General features: G+C 37.8%; 1 protein-coding gene across 1 annotated transcript in view; it reads left to right on the top strand.

Annotated features, from left to right (window-relative positions):
• Window positions 1-19,743, top strand: part of col4a6 (collagen, type IV, alpha 6) — a gene marked incomplete at its 5' end in the record, with an annotated part of 129,212 nt that overhangs the window by 41,817 nt on the left and 67,652 nt on the right. The window contains one exon of the mRNA XM_081389509.1: window positions 15,618-15,695. Within this exon, the coding sequence (XP_081245635.1) occupies window positions 15,618-15,695 (78 nt within the window). The remainder of the gene's footprint in view (window positions 1-15,617; window positions 15,696-19,743) is intronic.

Raw genomic sequence — 19,743 nt, 5'->3', positions numbered from 1 at the left:
GAATGTGCCTGTGAAGTTTCAGCTCAAAATACCTCACATATCATATATTTATTACATATCACCCATTTTTGAGTGAAATCAAAAACATGCTGTTTTCGTGCATGTGTCTTTAAATACAAATGAGCTGCTGATCCCTGCCCCAATCCAGAATAGTGCTGTGCCTTTACACCCCGTGCCTTGTATACTTTGATAACTAACTACCAAAACATCTGTTTGGTTTTGCAACGGCCAGTCAGCGAGTCTTCGGCAAGTACCGCGATACTATCATCAGATGACTTAACCGCTGACATGTTCTTAAGAAAATGTTTGAGGAGAGATCATTTTTAAGGAATTACACATAGGAACATTCTTTCAGACTTATTAGAATTAATCTTAAGAGATTTCCTAACTTCTTTCTTCAGAAGATTTCTGTGAATCTGCCCCTATAAGTTCCATTTCATTTAGGAAATGCTGCCATCTTATTCTTCTGGTCTACATGCATGAATGTGGGAAGACTTTTCCTGCTTCAGTAGATCTAATGGAACAATAGATCTGAAATTGCCGAGCTTCAAAAGGGCTGCTTTACATGTTCAAATGGAGTGGGTGTGTAAAAAAGGAGGTGGTAAAGAAATGGCTGTTTCTTGTGTTTCTAGGACTGGCATCCTTCATATCTGTCCAGGATGTAGGATAAAATCACAGCAGGCTGTACTATGTAGTGGTTCTCTATCTCTGACCCCTGGGTGGGCTTGCTGTGGCGGGGATAACTGTAATGTTTTTCTGTGGCCACGGAAAGCTTCCAATTATCATTGTAAAGGACCCCACAGAAAGGGGTGTGGGAGGTCTCACTTTGTCTCATGAGCTCCACTCAGCTCCTGCTGTGGGACTATCAACACCCTCGTTCCCTTTCACTGTCCACACCACCAACTGGACTTCAGCATCCAGCTACCAGAGGAACTCACACTTTTAACTTCCCTCTCCCTCTGCTCTTGTTGCTCTCAGATCTATCTTATCTGTTGTTTACACTAGAAGAAAGATTTTGCTTGATTTACAGCTCATATAAAGAACACTGATGTGTCGTGACCTTTTTGACAAAGGAGAAAGACAGGCAATAATTGAATATCTGCCTGAAGAGGAGCCAAATAAAGCCAATCACAAATCACTCTGGTTTTACGAGCTTAGCATCCCAGTGAACCTCCACTGCTAAAAAGGAGCCCTTATTTAAAGCTCCTGCATTCTTTCCCTCTACTTTGTCTCTGACTCCATATTTATGTCTTTTTCTTGACAATTGGGGGTAGTACATTTCTGTCTATGTCTGTGTTTGTAGATGGGAGTGTTTAGTCTCATATTGAAAGGGTGCTATTGGTGGGCGGTACAGCCTTATATCATGGTTTAAGTCATTTTAAATCACTTTAAAAGGGACAGGTCACCCAAAAATATTGCCATTATTTACTCACCCTCATGTTGTTCCAAACCTGTATGACTTCCTTTTGTGGAACACAAAAGAAGATATTTTGAAGAATGTTGGAATTTTGATGACCATCGACGAAAAAACCCCCCAAATTTTTCAAAATATCCTCTTTTGTGTTCCATAGAAGAAAGAAAGTTGAACCCCCAGTGTTTTATGTATTACCTAAACATGTTGTCATCTAGTGACTTAAATACTTAAAGGTGCACTATGTAACTTTTGTTGTTCAAAATTAATACAATTTAAATAATTCTTCTAAAAGGTGTTTTGTCTTACACTGATTCACTAGGTATTTTTTATTTTAGAACTGAGAGGGTGATTTTCACAGGAAATTGCTCACATACAACACTCGCCTATGCGTGTCTCGTCATATCCGTAATTAAGAAAAGTTGCTCCGGCTATTTTGACACGTGTATGGTCGATGGACGAGATTGCGAGAACTGAGGGATTTGAAATTTTGTGTATCTGCGTGGAGATGGAGTTTTTTATTACTCAACATTGTAAAGCATTAGCTATCTATTGTGAAGGGTCATTTCACTATGGTTGTTGTTGCATTGTGCTGGAAATTATTTTCAAGGAAGTACCATTTCTATTAAGCGGTATAGCTACAGTAATATCTTCAGCTAGTCAGCTTGAGATCCTTTCCATCTAATCTCTATATCTCTTAAAGCCAAGTAGTGAATGTTTTATGAGCAGTAGGATAACCATATTCATCCGCACAGTCACGCAGAACCCAAGCAGAACCAAAGCAATGTTATTCTGCAAAATGCATACAGGTTTGTTTTTTAAGCGCTAGTGGGCCAAAAGTTACATAGTGTACATTTAAAAAAGTGAAATCAAAATCTCATTTGGAAGTTCAAAAACATAATGAAGCACTTTAGTTTAAAACCAAAAATGTCTTACTTTTTTTCCCCCATTTAATTTCAATTTGTTGACCTGTAAAACTGGAAGGAGTATTGGGAGCCCACCATCAGCGACGCTCAAAATCTTAGATTTTTCCTGTCGCTAGATATTAAGGAAACATCAAAGTGATGTCACATTGACCTCCTAGGAGGCTAGGTTGACCACGCTTTCTAGCTTAAATGCATGGAATTCCCATGGAGTTTTCACCTCAGCGTCTGTCTGACACAAAGCTTTCTGTGTATGAAGAGATTGTGGAATTTCAGATCAATGTCTTTCTTGCCTATGTTTTGTCTCTTCTGTCTTTGTTCTTCTATCTTGTCATCAGACATATTACCATTGTGGACCTTTAACCTCCTCAAATGAGACTCTCTCTCTCTCTCTCTCTCTCTCTCTCAAACAATCTACCCTCCAGGATGGCGATCTAATTGAACTTATCTTTTTCGTGAATCAAATACCTGCAGGCTGGGTAAATTTACCCAGCTAATGTATCTAACACCTCTTACCAACAAGGCACCTCTTTACCCACCTCACTTTAATTGCCTGCACCTTATCAGATAGATCATATCAATGTTTTATACTCTAAACTCACTTCAAAGTGTGCTGGGGTAAATGCAAGTTGTAAAATATTGGTTCCTGTTGTTTTGCTTATCTTCTTTGAGATAACAGGAAAGATAATTAGCAAAGTAGGTGAAAAATAAGCACTGACAAAAAAGGGGTGGGACAGTGGGGTTGGTAATAATAACAGTTATTTTGGAAATGTTATTTGTGTGGGAATAATGGAGCCAAATTTAAAGCACATCAAGGGCCAAGTCCAGGTGTGTAACGTGGGAATAGTAAAAATAGGTGTAAAGGTTATTGACATAAAATTCACAGAGGTTTTTGATTGACAACTTGGGATGACAGCACTCAGTTTCCTCCACTGAGAAACAGTGACCTTCAACCTTTCCATTTTTCCCTTGAAAATAATTTCAGGAATTCTTGTCTGTTGCGACCATTGCAGCAATCTATGCAGCTGTTGCCCAGCATTGCACAGCTGTAGGCAAACTTTTCCTCCTTAGCTTTATCTCTCCATCCTAACTGCCTGGTGGGGCAGCCAAGACCGGAGGGCAGGAATGAGAGTGAAAAGGTGACTTACCCTGACACCTTGGAAAGTAAAATATGCCTACCAATATAGCAACTTTTTGTACTACCATTTCATTGGTTCTTTTTTTCTTTTAAGGGTATTTCATTTGTACCTTTTGCTAAAAGCTTAAGATTTTCAAGCACGTGACTGTCCACAGAGCAAGAAATGCATGGTCAGATTACTTGGAAGTAATTAAAACAGAATTAATACAACCTAAAATGTGTATTTAAATATGCCAGCATTAACACTGATACATTTATTCTGCACATATGTACATTTATGAATTCTCTGCACTGAAAAAAAAGTCATGTTAAATAAAAAATAGGAATTCAGCTTTAGTTGCGAGAAATTCCACGTTAATATATGGTGACAAATATTACCGGTATTTTGAGATGGCATATTTGTGTCTGTATATTTTATATAACTTCTAACTGTATTTTTCATTTTTCAAGTGATATAATGTTAATATACCTACACTTTAAAAAAATATTGTTGGTTTAACTTAAAACTCTAAGTTACCTGGTTGCCTTAAATTTTGAGTCCATTGAAATTAAGAGTTAATACAACAAAGAGATTAGTTATGTTATCTGAACCACATTAATTATCTAAGTTGATTTGACAAAAGATTAAAATATGTGATAACAAATCATGAAATTTTTTTTTACAGTGTGCTACTAATAATATATATTCTAGCTTATATACAGATATCTTATATCTAAGATAACATATATTTGATTTGAAAAAGCGTTTGCATTCTGTCTGGTCACTTGCTGTATGATCCGATGTGCTAGTGGTCCATAGCATCAGGCCCAGTTCTGTGCCTGTGGTTTAAAGCAGTTGCTGTATTTGTGTGTAGCTTGATTGGGAGGATAGGGCAGGTGATGATTCACTCAATTGAGCAACTTCATTCAGCTCCTGCTTGGTCTTGTTATAAAAAAAAAAAACCTCTGACGTTGGGTGTCTCACAGCTAAACCCCCACCCCGCACCCCAAACAGTGTTAGGACAAGCCATGATGTGTGGCAGCCAATAAGCACTATTCAGTGCCAATCATCCTGACATTAGAGTAAGAGATAACAATCAGTGGCTGCCAGCTGCAAACCAGCGACCAACGTGTCTGGCCGTATCCATCTGACATCCCTCTTTTCGCCCACTCCCCTTATTATTTTCTCTTAAATGCCATTTGAACAGATTAGAAAGGGTGTTAAATGTGCATGCTGTTTCTTGGGTCATGATAAAGGCACCTGTTGATGTTTTTCTCAAAGGAATTATGAAGTGGTTAGTACAGGTCACTGAAACTTGTTTAGACGCTGTCTTCTCCTCAGCCTCTCTTAATGGAAACAGACGTAACATTCATACATCTTTCCTCGATAGTAACAGAATGCTTTTGTTCTGTTCTTCTGGCCATTGCTCTTGGTAAATACCAGTGTGGCACATTTGAGCATTAATGTCAGTAATTATATGTTCTTCCTGTAGTCCTTCCAGATGGTATTCCAAACAACAGTGAGAAGATCTTTAATATAAAGCAGGATGCATCGAGTACAGTACCTGCACAAGCCCTGGTACCACCTGGTTCACTTCCTGAATCCCATCATCCATCTCTCCTTCTTTAACCCTGTTTACAAGAGGCTTTGATTCCTGACCTCTGACTTCTGACAGACTGGCACATCTGTTCAGGTGTATATCAGCACGATATGAATTGTGCTGTTCTCAGGCAAGCCGCACAGATATGTGACCGGACACACACAGTCAAAGTGATTAGAGTGGTGCCAAAGCATTTCTAAAACAACCACCAGTCTGCAGTGGGACAAAGAAGAAAAAACAAGAAAAGAGTAATATATGAAAGAATCACAGAATAGCTTTCATCTGTGCTTTTCAAGCTTTTGTTTGACCCCCTCAGGCCACACTCAATCTTATCTTGTCTTTTGTGTGTTGCAGTGAGTTATGAATTTTCTCTTTCCTTGTTTTTACATTTCCACTCTTTCTCACTCTCCTTGTGTAGTAGGATTAGTTATGTATCCCGCATGGAATGCAGGAATCCTTTTTCTGTAATCCTTTCTTCACCTCTTTTTTTTATTTTTTATTTTTTATTTTTTATTTTTATTAAGCTTCTCAGTCATATTTGCGTGGCCTTGGTTCTTCTGAATGAATGTTTTTTTAACTTATGGAAAAAAATAGAGGAAGGTGAACGTCAGAAACTGCTTTGGTTGGTCTTCTGTTGGACTATTTTTCTTCCTTATCCTTTTCTTTTCTCTCGCCGTCCTCCTTCACTCCTTTCTCTCCTTTCTTCAGCACCCCGCCCCTCTCTATTCACAGCCTTGGGCGTCTTTTACTTGCTGCCTTCAAAGGCGGGCTGGCTTAATGGTGTGTAGGTAAGTCTGTTGTCAGCCTTTCACCCTGCCCATGACAAAAAAGGAAAAAAGAAGTTGGTGTCCTAACAAAGGACATGTCCGACAGGGAGATATTTTAACCAGATCGTGGCCCCACTGCAGGAATCTGAGAAAGGGGTCATTGTTTTGAAGGAGACAGAGGGACACGGGGGAAGGGAGGGAGATTTTTTCTTTCTTTTCTCCTATCTTTCTCTTTTTGAAGACCTAGTAAGGTTAATGAAAATTAGACCTGCTTGTTTAGCACCTCCTGTCAAGGTAGTTGCATCTTCCGTCACCTTTCCTCTGTGTGGGATTTCTAGATTTAGGAGACTATATTCAAGTGAGCTAAATCTGAATTTTGGAGTTTGTAAAGATAATAAAAACATATATAAATAAAAAGGTGTACAATAAGATTCCGATTGTTAACAATAGTTAACTACATTAATTAATGGACAAACAATGAAAAATACTTCTAAAGCATTAATTAATCTTAGTTAATGTTAGTTTCAACATTTACTAAAAATCAAGTTGTATCTGTTAATATTATTTAATGAACCTAAGCTAACATGAACTAACAATGAACGGTTGTATTTTTATATTAACCTTATTGTAAGGTTGTATGACCTTATTATAAGGTTACCAAGTTTTATTTTAGGTTATGGTTAGTTTGTAGTTAGTATAATATAAATAATCTAGCTATAATTAGCTGTATAAACGAATGACATACCATAGACTTACAAAGTAAATGTATGAGTGTCAGAGGCTGGAATGTCTCCTGTATTTGTGAATGCATAAAGACCTTTCTCCTATTTTTTTTTTTTTTTTGTAACTCGCTCTATACCACCCCCAACAGGCGAAGGCAAGAATGACCAATTCAAACATGCATAGACACACGCAGAGCACATCAAAATATATTAATGTGCTTGTATGTGAAATCCACTGATGTCTGGTATCGCTCATTGTATTGCCTAAATCAATGTGAGCCAATTGGAGCTCTGTGACTCAGAGGGAGTTCAAAGCTCTCCAGCACAGCTGAATCAGCCCAGACATGACAACTAAGAACTGGGATGGAGGGTGTTGGTGTGTGTGTGTTTCCCTATTATGCCAGCTCTATGTTTGCATTAACTAGTAGATGAGGAATTCAAGGTTTGCCGCACACAAACACACACACACACACACACACACACACACACACACACACACACACAGACAGACAGACAGACAAGTGGTCTTAGACTACAGTCACACATGTACAGTATAGAGTGTACGCGTCTTAGTCTTAGAAATGCGTTTCTCCCTCATTCATTAACTCAGCCTGACGGTTCAGGTGATCCTTCCTGGTAATTGTGCCAAAAAAAAAAAAAGATCCCACCATTGTGGGACATCCTTTTTTCTATAAATAGCAGAGCTGGCAGAGTGTACAGTAGATGCACCGAAAGACGAGTACAGAGATACTTGCTCTGTTTCTAAAACAAAGTTACCCGCCTATGGAGGCAGCATTTGAAATAATGCTGCCTTATACCACACATATTTTTAATGCAGTTCTGAGTTCAGTATTGCATATATTATTTTGTGACAATTCTAAAATGCATTTTGATGAGCTTGGTAAAAAAATAAAATGAAATCCAAGCCTTTGAGTTGAGCCTTTGATTATATTTAAAAAAAGAATATTCACTAATTATTTGATTCACGTACACTACAGTGACAAGTTTAGGGTCAGCAATATTTGTTTTAAAGAAATTAGTACTTTTAATTCAGCAAGGATGCATTAAATGGATTAATAGTGCCAGTAAAGACTTACTTTGTTACAAAAAAACAATACTGGAAAAAATTCAAATCACGGTTTTCCACAAAAACTTTAAGTGGTTATCATCATTGATAATAATAAGAATTGTTTCTTGAACACCAAATCAGCATATTAGAATGATTTCCGAAGAATCATGTAACACATTTGAGTAATGGCTGTTAAAAATTCAGCGTTGTCATCACAGGAATAAATTACATTTTAAATAGATTCAAATAGAAAAGTTATTTTAAATCATAACATTTCACAATATTACTGTTTTTTTTATTTATTTTTTTAGATGCAGCATTAATGGCATAAGAGACTTCTTCCAAAAACATTAAAAAAATCTTACCAACCCTAAATATTTAAACAGTGTACATTTTATTCAAAAACGGATACTACTAGTTTGTGCTATGCTATGGGGTTAGCAAATCTAAGCAATTTTAACATGGTAAGTGATACAATTCCGTGGCAACATTGATTTATTTTGTAATTTAGTAACCATTTCTAATCCCCCCTTCTTCTGTGGAATTCTCTGCTGAATGCAAACAGCGTTATTAGCATCCCAGCACTTACTGTAGCTTTGGAAATTACAGCCCAGAGGTACATGGTCTGTGCCTCACCTTTCATCAGTGTGATTGCACATAAGTGGGTAATGTTCACACCGGCTCTCTGATATGTGCTCTGGATTGACTCTCACTAGAAGCACTAGAGTTCAAATAAAAACAAATAGTTGCATTGATGAAAGTAACTTTTTAAAACAACCCAAGTCATAGATCACAATAATGATAGACTACATGTTGCATTGATTCTGTTGTGTCTTGGTCTGGCTGTAAAATAGGGTTTTAAAGGGCAGTCAGAAATGACGAGACGACTTCATTCATGCTAAACACTGTCAGCAGTGAGTGAGGAGAAACCTCAGCCTGATCTTGATGTAATCGTCATTCTGGCAGCAGCATGAAGGTGTGAGAAGGATCTATTCTGGGATCAGCGGGGAAGAATTCACTCTTTACTGACGGAGTGCATGCTCGGCTACCTTTCCCACTGTTGATTTATTACTGATGGATCAGAGGATTCATATATTTGTGTTTGTTGAAGCCCCCTGAGATCCTCACACACAATCTCTGAGAGACCTGTTGAAGCAGTGTCCTGAGGTAGGCAGGTGCTGGGGCTTGCCAGAGTAGGGTGTAGAGCCTTCAGTTTATGATGTAATGTGCCTGTGGGCAGCTTTGTCAGTTTCAAATGTCCAAAACGACTCGGTTGATGACACAGTAATCTCTCTAATAATGAGAGCCATGTTGTGTAATGTGCCTGCCTCTGTGTCTCGGTATTAATATCTACTACAACCTCAGTTAATAATAAAATGGATTAACTGATACATGTGATGTATGATGAACAGTATGTGAAAATAACTTCATCTTAAATGATGGAGATGTGATGTTTTAAGTACTACTGCAGCAAACGTGCTATTTTACGATTTATTTGTAACAGTTGTTGTAGTTTATTAGTGATATATTTTAATTAATTTATTTGGATATTTATTTATTTTTTTTTTTTTTACCTGAAACCAGCCTAATTATACAATGATATATATATATATATATGTATATATATATATATATATATATATATATATATATATATATATATATATATGTAGAGAGTTATATAGTGAGTTCTCCCCCACATTTAATCATATTTTCCAGGTGTCAGGAAGCCATTGACAAGCATAGGCAAGCAATTATGAGTAGGTTTTAGTTGGAAGCATATTGTGTGCGTTCAGATTTTTGTTGTACTTGTATGATATCAGACATGTGTAGGTCAGGGTGTGTCAGTGGGGGGCCCGGGGTTTTAAGAGACCATTTAAACCAAATGCATATGCAGTTTGTTAGTAAAGGAACATGGGGTTGTTTGGCCTGTGGTAAACTGTGAAGTACTGAGAGTTTAAACACAGCTGTGAGAATGGACACATATGACCAGCAGACCCCAATAAAGGAGTGTAGGAGCGCAGCCTGTTTGGAAACCGTTTTGTGGGGGGTCTGTTTGAAAACTGTGGAAACAAAGATAAAAGGTGAAGGATAAAATAAAGGAACTCAAAAGCTTATGCATTCCAGGATGTCTATACACTGTCTTGATGTTCATCCGGGTAATTGCAAAACTTTGTAAGCGAGACATTTCCTGTCGGATGTTAGGACGACATTTTGCAGCTGGATTTGTGATGTTGACATTTGCAGTTTAATATTTTATTGATGTGAATCTGGTCTTTTTAAGATGTTGATTAGATGTTTGTACATAAACAGTATGTTTAAAATGTCCACAATGCCAAACAAAGTTCCATTTTACACACTCTTTCTCAAGCACCTCATCTGCTACCACATAAATATAAACCGATATTTATAACACTCCTTTTGTTTTACTGCATTCCTGGTTTGTGTGAATTCTTGACCTGTTGCAGTTTGTAATTTGTACTTCTTTATTACATTAATTTATTATAATGAATCATCAATCTATATAATTTACCTTAACGCTTTTCATTACATATGGACTACTGTTCAAAGGTTTGGGGTCCACAATATGTTTTTTAAAATGTTTCAGAAGTCTCTCTCATGTAATTTATTCCTGTGATGACAAAGCTACTTTTTCAGCAGCCATTACTCAAAAGTGTCACATGATGCTTCAGAAATCATTCTAATATGCTGATTTCGTGCTCAAGAAACATTTCTTATTATTATCAGTGTTAAAGCTGTTATGCTGCTTAATATTTTTGTAGAAACCGTGATTCATTTCTTTCACTATTCTTTTATTAATAGAAAGATCAAAAGAACAGCGTTTGTTGAAATATATATATATTTGTAACAATGTTAGTCTTTACTGTCACTTTTGGTCATCTTTGCTAAATAAAAGTATAATATAATATAATATTATATTATATCATATTATATTACCCCAAAATATTTGAATAGCACATTCTTCACTTACTGTGGTGTTTAAAATCACCCGTTAACCCTGGTAAAATCACTTTTGTGCACACCCTTAAATGACTTAATGAAATTGAAGATTTATCTTGAATATTACTATAGGGAGAAAAAAAAACATTCAATGCATTGGAATTTGTAAGTGTAACAGGAAAAAAATGGAAATAGTATTTTTGTAATGGCAGGTGAGGGCAGATGGTGAAGCATTTGTACATCAACTTCATGTCCCACTGTTTTTCGTTTGTTCTATTGTCCGTGCTGTGCCGTCTGTCAGAGGAGCTCATCATTCACGGGAGAGCACGATAAACATCCCACTTTCATCCTTTCCCTTTTTTTACCCTGTTTTTGGGTCTTGTTTTCTGTTCTGTCATGCTCTGATATGGGTGGATGGATGGATGACAGCAGACGATAGAGGGAATGTGAGCAAACATCTCTAAAGCGTGAGGGGAAACGGGAGGTTAACCTCTCTCGGAGAGTCTGTGTGTGGCCTCTGGCTAAGTGTACATGTATGCATATGCCGGTAAATCTTAATCTTTTGAGGTCTTTGTGCATGAAGTTGTTATCCAAGGATGACCAAACATCAACCATAGTAGTCCCAATTTCACAAGCCAGAGATAGTCAAGATGCTTTTTAGGGCCCTATATAATGTTTTTGTTTGTTTGTTTGTTTGTTTGTTTGTTTGTTTGTTTTTTTATTCCTTTTTTTTGTTCTGGATTCTTTTTATTTTTCAGGACTCTGATTTAATGGTAAATTATAGGTTATTAAATAAATGAAAACGATAGAAACTATTAAAGGGGTCATATAATGCCATTTTTGTACAAGCTAATATGATTCTTTAGGGTCTAAATTAAAAGTTTGTAATATACTTTAATTAAAAATTCTCATTAGTATTGTAAGAAAACACTAATTTTACCTGGTCAAAAACAGCTCTGTTTTCAGCACGCCGTTTAAGTGCATGTGTCTTTAAATGATAATGAGCTTTGCTCACCCCACCCCTCTGTTCTGTGGGCGTTTTGACACAACAACACACATGGAGTGTTGCCTTGACAACAGTTGAGGGTATATTTTGAAGAATGGCAGCGGGAGTCTCTGAGGACACTGCAACCGTATCAGTTTGAACCGGAGTCGGAAAACAGGACGTTTCTGAATGGTTGGTTAACGTAATGTCACTTTGATCTATCTTTGTGTGTACTGGCAGGGTAGAGTAGTGAGATACGAATGCTGTGTGTTTTCTGATGTATAACTTACGTTAGTTCATTGACAGATGTTACAGCTAATGGTCATGAAAAACTTTTTTTCGGTAAATGTAGGCTTGTCAGTGATGCGTAACGTTATCTATGCAGTGTTAGGTACAACTGTCAGGGCTGAAGCACTAACATTTTACTGATCTGTTTAAAAAATAAGCAGTCTGTGAGACCATGACAGTCATTAGGCACATAAACAACACATACTCAGACAGGAGCTAATACCTTTTTCAGTGTTCTCGTTTATAAAGCAGTCTGGTGAAATGATTTGCGCTAACATGAAAGCATTGACGTTGATCGTGGGGAATATTCCCTTCGAAAACAAAACTCAGCCACTGTGTCTTCAGCGGTTCGGATTTAGGAACATCAACAGGACTGTTGTGTTCCTTATTGCACCCAAGAACAGAACACCACAATCGCTTAGACGCCATTCTGCTCCAGCCAGCTTATCAACAATAGCGGACTATGATGACAGCTCGCTCACGGGCGAGGGTGGGTCTGTGTTGAAACGCTGCTGTCAATCAACAATCGTGGGAGGGCCGTCCGACCGTGTGACGTCACAAGGTCGAATGGCTCGATTTGAGAGAGGGGAAAACATATAAGGAGATTAAAAAAAAAACACTGGATGGATTTTTATCATTTTATGATGGTTGTGTACAGGCACTACCAACACACATTTCACAATCAACTTGTAAAAGTGCATGTACCATTATATGACCCCTTTAAAAGTTAGGACCTTACTATTAAAAGTAATTTTTCCAGATTTTTACAATAATAGGGCTTAATAATTTTTCTTAATACAAATTTATTATCAAAAGCAGTGGTATAAATCAAGTCATTAAACATAAAAAAAATGATTTAATCTTTTAAAATGTAATGAAAATTAAACAATTAATATCATTTGCTGTGAGTTTATGGGCGATGATTTGCATAAAACAGTGGGATAAAGCTAAGGAGGCATGCACAAACACAAAATAACAAGCACAGACAAACATCAGGTGTGTCAGGTTTTCAAAGGTTGCTTTGGAGGAAAACAGTTAGGAGGAAGGCAAGACCACCATTGGTTTCTTGTGAAAAGTGTGTAAATGGATCCTGTCCAGGGTGAGTGTGTGTATGTGTGTGCGTCTGGAAATGTGTGCTCAAAGATTTCTCCTTAAGTTGCACTCTTTGTCCTGCTCCAAATAGCTCGATTCAATTCCACTGAACAAGCTGCAGAGGAATGTCAAGGTGTGCTATTGAGAGGGGCTTGTTGCTCCTTGTAGCGAAGGTTTGCTTAACTTACAGGAGAGGGACCTAAATGCACATATATGGCTAATGTTTTCACTTCTCCACCAGGTGGGTTAAGCAACCTGAAAAGAGGGTGACAAAGGTGGCTGATTTCCGTAGGGACAGAGAGAGGGGTGTTGGATTATCCTCTGTCCTTTCTGTGTTGCCACCTGCTGTCCCCTTTTATCTGCCAGCTAGTTCAGAAAAATTGAATGGCACTTAACTGTGTGCCATATATGTGCCACTTAAGACCCATAAATCTGCACAGATCGCCTGCTTTTGCGTCATTTGATTTAACGGTCTGTATACCAGACTTTGAGGTTATAATGATACTTCTCCAGTTTGAGGAGATTGTCTTTGTGGAATTTGTAAAACAATAATTCATTCTTAATGTTAAACTAATTGTTGTGAGTTTTTGGCTTTTATGTGGCTCTCATGTTTTGTACAGTCTTTACAAAGTCTTTCTTTGTTTGGTTTATAAGATTTTTTTTGTGTGTTTGGCTTTTTCAACAGTCAGGATTTGGATAGTCTAGTCAGGATTTGCGCAATATATTATTTCTCTCTCTCTGTCAGTCTCTAATTCTATGTGAATCCCTTTGTAGAGTTTCTGGCCTGTTTCTGTCAGAACAATTAGTGGTAGACAAGAGATCACTAGAAGGGAGCTGAGGCCTGTACAGGGCAGTCCCAGCTTTCTAACCTACTTTTTACTGGTTCCCTGTCTTGTATCCCAGGTTTTATTTTTATATCCGTACTAATTCTCTTACCCTTGCTTTCACTCTCTGTATATCCCTCCATTATTTGCCTAAGCCAAAACCTCTCTGTCGTAGAAAAATACAGTCACAAGTTGGAAAAGTTGCAGGCTTTGTGGAGTCATGTGACGTTCTGAGTGGAGACAGGTTCCACAGGGGGCCTTACATCAGCTACACTCATACAGACAGACGCTGTACACACACATATCCTTTGTGATTGGTAAATAAGGTCTTGGTTATCAGTTTAAGACCTTTGAGGTTTTTTTTCTAGATGGCTGTCCGAACACCCCTGACCCTTTGGCCAAGTACCCACTGTCCAAAACCTCATGGGGCCCTTATCCCCTCTTGTCTGCACCTTTTCATCCTTTAATCAAAGTGAAATGCTATCCAATGACCTTTGAACTCCAGCAGGGGCATGCCGCTTAAAGGACCCTTATATGTATGTGCCGCTTTCATTAATCACATTATTCACATGTCTGCTCAATGAAGGGGATTGGATTTCACAGAGCTTGTCCTACAGGTTAAGAAAGAGCATGTTGTTACGTAGATCCTGACATTTATGTATGCATATAATGCTCTTCTCTTGTGGCAGATGAAAACATGAGCAAAAATCATAATCCTGAGCCATAACTACAGACCAGCAAGCCAGTACACTGATAGTAATACTAACATAATGCTAAGTGTAAATATAAATGCTTTGTGTGCAATGATGTCGATTCGTTTTTTTTTTTTTTTTTAAATCAGCAAGGATGCATTAAATTGATCTAAAGCAATCTAAAACAAAAGATTTCTATCTCAAATAAAAGCTGTTCTTTTAGAGTAATGGCTTCTGAAAATGTAGCATTGCCATCACAGGAATAAATTACATTTTAAATATATATTCAAATAGATATGTTATTTTTAAAATTGTAATAATATTTCACAATATTAATGCATTTTTAATCAAATAAATGCAGCCTTGGTCAGTGTAAGAGAATTATTTTATATAATAGTTTTTACCATAATAGTTTTTACCAGCCCTAAACATTTGAACAGTTGCATACATTTGAAATGTTAAGAGTCTGTTTAATAACTGTGTGAAAAACTGTTTTTTTCAGAGAAAACAAAAACCAGCACTGAAAAGAGATAAATGATTGGGAAGGGTGGGACAAGCACACTTTGGAATGTGATCTCAGCATGTGATGAGGGGACAATAGAGCTCATATGTATCTTTGTGTGTTTGTGTGCGTGTGAGCGCTCTATAGGGGTTCGGTTTAGTGGTTAGAATGTATAGGGTAACTAATCGTCTTGGCCAGTATGAACACTATAGCCTCTAGTCTTCATCTTCCTTTTTCTTCCTTTTTTTTTTTTTTTTTTTTTTGTGATGTCTTTTTTGGTATTCTGTACCAGAGGCTAAAATCCAGAGAGGGATTTGTCTTTTGTTCCTCTGTGGGATCACATACTGTACCACTTTCTGCTGTCCAGGTGATCTTCACTACCCTGCAGGGAAACAAACAGATCAGTCATAGTGTAACAGTGTCTTCCACAAACTATTCTACAACTTATTGCTGTGTTACACACATTCACACACATAATGAAAAGTAATAGGTGCTTATATAATTCCATTGCAGTTTTGAAAAAAGAATGTTAATGATATTGATTCTTTTTAACTTAGTTGTCAGCCAGATGAAAGTGTGCCGTTTCGATGGTAATTAATTGACGTAAGACTCTGACAGTAGTGCAGGATTTAATCTTGTCCCTCTACCTTTGTTTGTGTGCAGGGGTCAAATCCGCTGGAGCCGTGTGCAGGCCGGGACTGCAGTGGAGCGTGTCCGTGCTTGCCCTTAAAGGGTAGCAGGGTGAGTGATGAGAAACTGTTTGCTAATGTTGAGACTGTTCATACCGCTCTCCTGACCCCATTCAATACATCTTACATCACTGCTAACTGCAAATTTACCTTCAGAGCTGCAAACACCTGCACGTGCAATGTCACTCATACGCACTCAAACAGATCTCTCACGTGTCAGGCAGCCACATGAATGAACATAAACTGAAAAACGTATCTCTTAGATTACACAGAATGTGTTTTTCCATTCCAATGCGCTATTTTCCATAGTTTTTCTATACGCGTAAACCGTTGCGTTTGCGCCTTTTGCAGCGCCTCACACGAATTTAAAGTTTTACACGCAGCGGCGCTCATCAATGTCAGATCCAAAACAGTGGACTAATCAAAAGACCCTGGAGGCGGGCCAAGCTTTGTGAGCTTTTGTTTATAGTAGCAAATTGGCAAGTATTTCTGTTATTGCACCACATCTCAAAAGCGCGTCTCAAGACCCTCGGATTCTGCGCTGCGCATTTTTTAAACCATTCCTGAGACAAAAAGACGCATTCTGCGTGAACAGCCGCTTAGACAAGGGGTTTTAATCTTTGGCCTTCGAGGTCCACTGTCCTTTTAGCTTTAGCGCTAACCTTGATCAAACTCATCTCCCTATAATTTTCTAGTAATCCTGAAGACCTTGATTAGTTTGTTCAGGTGTGTTTGATTAGGGTTGGAGCAAAGCTCTGCAGGAAAGAGAACCTTGAGGGGCTGTTTATACGACAATGTTTTCAACTAAAAACGTAAAACTTTGTATGCGTTTTGGGTGCCCGAAAACGCAAAGTTTTGAAAAGGGGTTTCAAAGTGCAATTTTTTGAAAACGGTCTCCATGTAAACAACAAAAACGCGAATTTCTGAAGACAATTACGTCATGCACATGCATATTATGTGTTTAGTCTATAATGTTCCTTCGTCATCTATGGCCTGGCTGCAGAATACAAGGTTTTTAGTTGTTTTTGCGGATCCGTGCGAATGGGGATTTTGTTTTGACAATGGTGTCGTCTTGTTACGTCTCCCTTTTAAAGATGTCTAGGGTTAATAGGGTAAGTAACATATAAGTATTGAATTTAAATAAAAAAAAGAAACCAGGTTCAGTTACTGATAGTTGTAATGATGTGTTATAATGATTCAGACAGAAACAGATATTCTCAAACGATTTTTAGTAATTCATAATAATAGTAATAATACACCCGATTGCTTTACAGTGTCCATGTGAGTAAATAAATATTTACAAAATATACAAGTAACATCAATTGAACAAAAAACACAGAACACATAAGAGGAGGACAACGAGCGGTGCTAAATCAAAGAAATAAACATAACAAAACAAACTATCTTAACCCTCTTATTACTACTAATCTAACAAAGAAATAAAACACGAAAATAACCAAATCTTCGGCCAACGGATAGCCAACTAAACTACACTAGCTAACAAAACATAAGTACATGAGGTAGCACCCGCTCCTTACCTGATGTATTAAACAAACAAACTCTAACATGTTGTACAGTGTAGGTCACGTGACATACTGCTATTCCTCCTCTCTGCGTCTGGAGAGATCGTGGACAGCAGTTCACATATCAAAATAATCAAATAATACAAACTTAGGAAAACATAAATAAGAAAGCAATCGAGGAGGCTAGTAACAACACAACACAAATCAAACAAGAAAAAACACGCCCCTCTCTTCCTCTCGTCACTTCCAGCTTCTTATAGAAGGAGAGTACTGATTGGCTCCTTCAGGAGAGAACGTCATTGGCTTGTTAAATCATGATTGACATGAAGTTGAACCAATCGAAGTGGACCTAAAAATAAAGGACAGCTCAGAAGAAACAGGAAGGGAAGGTAAAAGAAAACAACCAGAACGATGCGGGCGTGGCGCGTCTGTGCGCGGAAAACTCAAAGGAAAAACGTCTCTGTTAGTTTTTCGGCCAAAGTTCGGCCAAAAATGATGTTTGGCCCGTGATTTGCTCGCCCTCAGGCCGTTCGAGATGTGTATGTCAATCTTTTTTCAGACGAACACATTTTCAGTTATTTTAGAAAATGTCTTAGATCTTTCAGTGGTTATAATGTGAAGTAATGGGGTCCACCTCCTTCAAGTCCCAAAATGTGCATGCATCCTTCACAAAAGTAATCCATCCGGCTCCAGGGGGATAAACGAAGGCCTTCTGAGGGTAATCCGTGCGGTTTTGTCGTAAAAATATACATATTTAAAACTTTATAAACGAAAATAACTGGCTTCAATATCATTTTTGGCCGAACTATCCCTTTAAGCATATCGTTGTCGTGTAAACGTACCCTTTTGAGAACCTGTGTCTAAGACATTCATATCTTTATCTTTCTTTCTTTTTTATTCACGAATTGCAAACATTATTCTATTTGATTATTATTGCAATCTCATTTACAGACTAGATATGGAAACAGAGTTCAAGAGCAAACATAGAGCTAGTCACAGTCAAGAGTTTTTTCATCCAAAACTAACTGATAACAGACATCCTCTGGGAACGTTTACTCGACAACAATGTACTAAAAACTGAAAAGTTTCCTTTTACATTTTTCGTGTACAGACGACACCATTGTCAAAACAGTCCCCGTTCACAAGGATGAAAATGACTAAAGACACTGTATTATGCATGCCAGGCCAGTAGTTGGCGATGTCACTGTAAAGAAACACTACGTGCCTAATAGGCCTTTATCTCATTTCCTGTGCTGAGTCCCAATTCGCCTACTTATACTACGACCTAAAAGTATATACTTTTTTTGTGAGGAAAAAGTACATACTTTTGAGTGTGTAGCAAAAGAGTATGCACGTTCTGGGACATACTTCGATGACGTCATGCAACGTGAACTTGAACGTGGTTGCCTATTTACGCACACCGCGACTGTTAACAAAACATTTTACATTTCATTCATTCCAATATAATTTTATTTACTATTCCCATCTTTTTTTCCTCATCGTTTTTTCCACAATACATTTACAATGTGTTCTACCAAATTGAGGAGTGAAGGGCGTCGTCGTAGATCAACCAAACGCAGGTCGTTTGTGAGGCGGCTGGTTCTGACGTTCATGTGCAATCGTGTGCAATGTGTGTAACGAAAACTACTTATTTTCTGAGTTAAAATATTTAAAGTTTATATTATAACTATTGTTTAACGTATTTTATACTTAATTTTATCATTATGTATACCCCGATGAAAATGAACCATGCTTTTACTATAGTAAAAGTGTAGTAACCATGTGTCATTTAGTTGGACTGATAACGTTAACATTTGTACAGCCACAGTATTACAACAAACAAGTCAGTGTGGTCAAATATAACTTTAATTAGGGTTAAACATTTGAATTCTTACACTTAAAAACTGAGGGCGCATCTCCGCATCTGACTGCCATGTTTGCATCATCACCACAAGCTCCTCCCTCCCGCACGCAATGGGTTGTGGGCAATATTAGCCGTTAGAGTGTGCATTGATCTGCACTTTGAATTCTAACCGGAAATAGTAGACCATCTGGGTATCTTTGGAATACTCATTTCAACATACTACGATTTGGGACATACTAATTCTAGTTTCGCATACTATTTAGGACGGATAGTATGCGAATTGGGACTCAGCACTGGTTTCGGAACGTTCGAAATCGCCAAGCAGTGTACTACCTTTAGATGAAAAGTAGGTCAGTAAACTTAAATAAAACTGCGATATAGACCAGTGTCTGTCAATATTAAACCGCATAAAGACCATTTAAATTGGAATCATGCATGTTCTGCGTGTCTCTGTGAATTTATGGCACAGACGCGCTGTTTCATTTACCACACACACACTGAGGCACGCATGACGCTCGCAATGTTTTCAGACTATATGAGGACATTAATGCACTTCATCAACACAGCCGCTCTGCGGCTACTTCCGGCGTTCTATTGTGATGCGATAAAGGCCTATTGACTAAACACGTAATATGCCATGTGCATGACGTCACAGTTTTCTCAAATTCACATTTTTGTAGTTTACAAAGAGACAATAACAGTATCATTTTCAA

This window comes from Scardinius erythrophthalmus (genome assembly GCF_964197995.2).
Source record: "Scardinius erythrophthalmus genome assembly, chromosome: 2".
NCBI lineage: Eukaryota > Metazoa > Chordata > Actinopteri > Cypriniformes > Leuciscidae > Scardinius > Scardinius erythrophthalmus.
The sequence above is the reverse complement of the archived record's forward strand: the minus strand, read 5'-3'. Positions and strand labels throughout refer to the sequence as shown.